Raw genomic sequence first — 6,306 nt, 5'->3', positions numbered from 1 at the left:
GCGGCTGGTCGGGCGCCAGTTAATGAGCGTGAGTTTCCCGAGAAACTCTGCTGGTAACCGCTCAGTCCTAACCTGCTTGTGTTTGTCCGTGGAAATACTCTTGAGTAAGTAATTCATCCTGGAAGGAAGGAAGGAGGGAGGACTCGAGAACTTACTCTCTTGGTTTAGGAAGGGGCTATACACTGATGCTTACCCAAATGTCCCACTGCTGCGTGGCTGGCCATGCTCTGGTCAGGATGCCAGAGCCTTCAAGAAGCTCAAGTTTGTGGCAAGGTGTCTGTCTGCCTTTGTGTTCCTTGGGGTCTCCCAGAGTCTGCTGGTGTGGCAGGGAAAATACTCTGCTGATTTACAGGACCTGAAAAATAGCTGCTGGTACATGTGCACCAACTCTGTGGCTGTTACTGGCCCTTAACTCAGCCGGCGGCTCACTGGTAACAGGTGATGTGGAAGGCTGCAGCTTGGTCATATGCTGTAGTCCTAGGGGTTGTGATGCTTAAGCTCAAAAGTTCAATCTTTAGTTTTTAACTCTGATTAAAGTGCCTTCTTGCAGCTGAAGCCCCTCATAAGTTTGTGGCAGTGCTTGAGCACTTTTGTTAACTTGCTGCACCTGCAGCTGCTCCTTGCCAGAACTGAATGTGGAGCAGACCCTGCACTTGCCAGCCCCATCAGAACCGAGCAACACTCTCATCTCATTCTCCTCAGTGGTAGGCACTGACAAGGCTGCTCCCCTGATTCCTAACTTTCACTACACCTCACTCCTTTGTGAAGAGTCTGCTGCCCCAGGACAGCAGCAAATGGTACTTTTGAGGCACTGGTTGTAGCTGGTGGCTTTTCTTCTGAACTTATATATTTGGTGTCTGTTAGGCAAGGAGAGTGATTTTTCTTTACTAAAACAAGTGCTGTTTTCTTCCTGAGTTACCCTCCCACAGCATTACTGTGTGCTCTGCTTCAGGGTGCTGCTGTTATCAAGCACTTCTCTCGCTCTGAAAACATCATCCCTTCATCTGCAAAAGATGAAGCGCCCAGCTGCACGGTCAAGGCTGCATCGAAGCAAGGGTTTAGTATCCTCACAGATTACTCCGAGAAAGAAAACTACAGCTGCCAAGTGTCTGAACTGCTGGAATCAAGTCAGTGTGAACTGGATACTAGTGCAGTGACATCCAGTATGCGCCTACTGCTGGATCTGAGTTCAGGTAACTCTTGTTACTACTCAGATGGTATCCATAGCACAACTACATGTAGGGTGGTTATGAATTGTGATGCTGGTAAGCTAGCCAAGTAGCTTATATTACAATAAATAACACTTTCAGATAACTTGGTTTGTGTCTACATGAGGCACACCACTTCTGAGGTAAAAATAGCAGGAGAAGGTGAAGAGGTTAATTAGACAAATCTCTTGCTGTTTCCTATTGCCTGTTAGGGTCTCCTATGGTAGTGGACACATCCTTGCAGTCCCAGCCTGAGGATCACAGGGAAGATGCTGTAACTCTGGCTGTGGAAGAGTATGCAGAGGACATTTATCAGTACCTCCGAGAGGCTGAAGTGAGTGGCTTATAAGAAGTTTATAGGTATTTATGGTCTCTGTGGTGGGCTGCAATATTTTAGAGATGTATGCTTGCTCCAGGATAACCCAAGGCTGCCACTGAACTACAAAAGAGAGAATGCAAGTAGTCCAAGTGATCTCTGAAGGCGGCATATAGACAGTGATAAGATCTTTTGTGATTACTGTATCCCTGAAATTTCCTGTGGGTGGAGAATCTCTTGACTCTTTGGGATAAATAATTCTTGAAAATGGGACTAGAATGCTGCAAAAATACTAAAGCAGTTCAGTGTGATCTCACTGACAGCTCTCTTGCAATAGTAGTACTTTCTCCTACCTTTGTGTCAGAGCAGTGAAGTGCAGTCTCCTAATAGGAAGAAGGTGAAAAATGTGATTTGTTTGGTTTTGGGTCTTCCTGAGTGACTTACAATTGTTTGATGGCAAAGGCAGTCCTGAGTCCAGCAAATCTTTTACTATGCTGCTGCTAACACAGTAGCTTCTATCTCTTCAGTGTAGAAATATTGCTTTCTAGAGATGCTACTAGCTGCTAATTAATGCAACTAGCACTATAGCTGTAGTTAGTAGTAATAGTTAACAGTGGAACAACTCCTGTACCTTTTGGTGTAAATATAAAGAACATTAATCAGCTCAGCCATCAATGGCTCTCTTCTGGGTAAGCATTCTGATTTTTCAACTCTTTCCAAACAGATAAGATTCAGGCCCAAGCCCCACTACATGAAGAAACAGCCAGATATCACAACAGGAATGCGTGCTATCTTGGTAGACTGGCTGGTGGAAGTAGGAGAAGAGTATAAGCTTCGGACAGAGACTTTGTACTTGGCAGTGAACTTCCTGGACAGGTTTCTTTCCTGCATGTGTGTTCTCAGAGGGAAGCTGCAGCTTGTAGGAACAGCTGCAATTCTTGTGGCTGCGTAAGTGTTTCATCTTCTGATTTCTTGGTGAGCTAAAACTAATTTTTGGACATAGTCTTGTAGTTGAATTTGAAGGAAAGATGCTTCTGGTAGTAGGTAGCTTTTCATGATGTCTCAAGATTAGTAACTTTTGCCTACTTTGGCAGTAGCAAAATTAAACATTTTAATGTTTGTGAGGAGCTCCAGTGGGGGGACCTTGTAACCATAACAGCAGGAGTGAAAACATACTGTGTTAGGCTGCTAGCCTATAAGGCTGTAGTAGATTCACAGTCGCAATCTGTAATTAGCATTCAACTGCTTTAAGTAGATAGGGTACACAACATAGCTTAGGAGTCCATGAGGTTTTGTCTGGAGTGCATTGTGTTACTGAGACTTTCCCACTGAAAGCTTGCTGTTACTCACATTGTTAGTTCTCGAGTGTGTTTTTATCTAGGCTGATGACTTGGAGTTCCTTTAAGCATATTTGTCCAAATTTGAAACTAACTTGTTAGCTAGCCTGGAGGAGCTATTAAAAGTAGAGCTCTGCACAAGTCTTACAAACATCGTATGCTCATCCTGACATGATAAGCAGGAAGCTCATGTTCAGCAGAAAGCTTTCTCTTTACTATGACTTTTGAGCTGACACATGTGGCTGCTATATGCCTTTTGCAGGAAGTATGAAGAGATCTACCCACCAGAAGTGGATGAATTTGTCTATATAACAGATGATACCTACACAAAGAAGCAGCTGCTAAGAATGGAACAGCTGCTTCTCAAAGTGCTGGGTTTTAGCCTAACAGCACCAACCATCAACCAATTCCTCCTCCAGTATATTCAGAGGCATGAAGTCTGTATGAGGACAGAGAACTTAGCAAGGGTATGAGCTATCTGCGTTTTGGAACTGGGTGGGGAGGTGGTCCTAAAAGGAGAAGTGCTTGCCTGTCATGAAGCTGTCTCAGCAGACAGGTTCTGCTACTATACTAGTCTTAAAGATACTCTGCAACAGGCCTAAAGCTGGATGTTTTGTAGCCTGTGGATTGTGTGTTGAGACATTTGGATAAATGTCTCATGGAAACCCTAGGTTTGGCCTACCTGCCTGGTTAGGAATAATTCACTGAGTAGGCAGTTAGGGGTTAGAAATCTGGTTGTGTTTTCAACAGTGCCTGCGTAGCAATTCTGTCTTGGATTTGGTGCTACTGCAGGTTGCTACACAATGACAGAATATGCCTGCGTAGCTGCGTAGGCAACCCTGCTTAGAAACAGCAAGCTTACAATAAAACACCTGACCTGCTGCTTCTCTGTAAAGGGTATAGGATTATACAATGACTTTACTCCAGCAGAGCCCAAATTGTGTTTAGAGCTGTCCATTTACCCCTGATTGCCAAGTGGGGTCCACCTATGTAAACAAGAGCCATGGGGGATGTCAAGAGTATGTCTTAGATATTCAGAAAATTCATGTTCTTCAAAAATAACAATCTATAAAATTATGTCAGAGCTGATGATGGGATGAGGACTTCAGATTATAGTGTATCTTTTTTAGGGTTTGCCAAAATATAATCTTTCTGACTCCCCTGAAATATGCTGGAAGTTATTCTGTTAGATTAGCAGGACTAGAATGCTAATTTTCCTCCCTCACTAGACATGTAACTCCTGCTTTTTTACATGATACTTAGACCACTGACAAACTTTAGTGCTTGCTGTATTGGACTGATTGTAGCAGCTAGACTCATTCTTTTTGATAAATTGTGTGTTTGTTGTTCAGTATCTTGCAGAGCTGAGCCTTCTTCAAGCTGATCCTTTTCTGAAGTACCTTCCTTCACAAATTGCTGCAGCAGCCTACTGTCTAGCAAACTATACAGTGAACAGATATTTCTGGGTAAGAACAACTGAATGTTAATGACTAACTCAAGCATTTTGTGTTATTGTTAGAACTGAGCTGAGGAGTATCACCTTCAAAGTATGTTGTCATAAAGGCTGAAACACTGGGATGACTAGCTGCTCCTGAGTTAATGGGACAACCTGATAAATAAATGTCAAGTAAACCTGAAATATCATTCCTCTCAGATGGGAGGGACTTTGCTGCCTTGCTCATTTACAGCAAGTCTGTACCTAAGGCCTTGCAAATCTCCAAAACTCCTTCTGCAGATACAACTTAGGAGCTTTCTGAGATGTAGAGAAGAACTGAATGTCTACTTAAGTGATTGCACTGAGTGGCTGCTTTAATGCAAGCCCTGATATGCCTTCCAGCTGTGTGTTGGAGGAATAGTTTTAGTAGAGAGCAGGATCCAGAGGAGAGATGTAATGGATGCCACACGCTTAGAGCAGAAGGAGCTTGTCAGATCTCATGGCACCAAGGAAGACCTAGAGTGAAACTGATGGCAGAATACACTTGAATCTTCATGACTAAAGAGTGGCTGCTTTAATGCAAGCCCTGATATGCCTTCCAGCTGTGTGTTGGAGGAATAGTTTTAGTAGAGAGCAGGATCCAGAGGAGAGATGTAATGGATGCCACACGCTTAGAGCAGAAGGAGCTTGTCAGATCTCATGGCACCAAGGAAGACCTAGAGTGAAACTGATGGCAGAATACACTTGAATCTTCATGACTAAAGAGAATGAGCATAGGGAAAATGGTTTCTGCTTCCATAGGAAGTGTATCTTCTAGATGACTGTTGACCTACAATAGAGTAACACATTTTATTTTTTTCTTTTCTGACCAGCCGGAAACACTTGATGCATTCACTGGATATTCCTTAAATGAAATAGTGCCTTGCCTGACTGATCTGCATAAAACATGCCTTGATGTTTCCCATTCCCAGCTGCAAGCCATTAAGCAGAAATACAAGCACGCAAAGTAAGTAGCCAGTAAGCCAGTGTTCTGTAACTTGAAGGCTATAAAAGCATGAGAAGAGGATTCTGGTTTAGCAGCTTGGGCTGTGGCTGCTGTAGCTTACAAAGTTCTTGTCGTCATAAGCTTCTAAGCTCTGTTGGTCTCTTGAGGGGAAAACCTTTCTGACTGGCAAAGTAATTCATCCATAAGTACACAGATGCACTGGATTCTTCTTTTCTCCAGTGTATTGCACAAGCAGGTTTTATCTTTAGATTTGTCAGCTAAACCAATATCTGTAGTGACTGCATTTCTATTCCAGGTACCTGCAGGTGTCTCTTCTGGACCTCCCAGCAGTTCTTCCTCTGCAGTAGAGGCTGGATCCTGGACTTTAAGATGACTTTGTCCAAGCCAACAAAGATGGTCTAACATTCATTAAACACTGCAGGTCGTGTGTGTAACCATACTGATAAGAATGGTTTTTAGCTAATATATTTTAATGAGATGCCTTTTTTTTTAAAGCATGTTAGACTATAGCTCTTAACATAACTGGCAGCACTTTTAATAAATGTCTTATTACGCAATACTTCTGTGACTCTTCTGACTCCAGTTAATAACTGCAGTAACAGTGAATGCAATGAATCGTGGTGTGGGTTGGGTTGGGTTTTTTTGGGGTTTGTTTTGTGTTGGTGGATTTTGAGGGGGTGGGAGGGTTGTTGGTTTGTTTGTTGATTTGGTTTTTTTTTCCCCGCAATATTACTGTAAGCAGGGCTTATAAGCTAGCTGGAGAGGGTAAAGCATAGCTTGCACCAACACAACTTGACATCTCTATAGACACAGGTGATTTGCTGCAGTCTATCTGTTTCTTCTTCTTCTATGAGACAAGATCATGTCACCATGAACAGAAGCTATTTTCAGTAACTTGTTTACCATATCAAACAAAAAACATCCACATGTGATTGGTTTGTGTACTCTGTACATGTTTGTAGATTAAGAGAGCAGTGCTAAAAGCTATGAGGTACTGGAACAGT

The 6,306-nt window shown here is 42.8% G+C and overlaps 1 protein-coding gene across 1 annotated transcript; it reads left to right on the top strand.

Moving 5' to 3' along the window:
* Window positions 1-952: 952 nt before the first annotated feature.
* Window positions 953-5,855, top strand: CCNA1 (cyclin A1; the record flags this gene model as incomplete). The annotated part of the gene is made up of 7 exons (XM_009081434.1): window positions 953-1,193; window positions 1,421-1,542; window positions 2,249-2,472; window positions 3,124-3,328; window positions 4,214-4,327; window positions 5,169-5,302; window positions 5,598-5,855. Coding segments are annotated over 7 exons (1,092 nt in total), but the record flags the coding sequence as incomplete, so codon positions are not given.
* Window positions 5,856-6,306: the final 451 nt, after the last annotated feature.

The sequence above is a fragment of the Acanthisitta chloris genome, unplaced genomic scaffold (genome assembly GCF_000695815.1).
Source record: "Acanthisitta chloris isolate BGI_N310 unplaced genomic scaffold, ASM69581v1 scaffold249, whole genome shotgun sequence".
Taxonomy (NCBI): Eukaryota; Metazoa; Chordata; class Aves; order Passeriformes; family Acanthisittidae; genus Acanthisitta; species Acanthisitta chloris.
The sequence above is the reverse complement of the archived record's forward strand: the minus strand, read 5'-3'. Positions and strand labels throughout refer to the sequence as shown.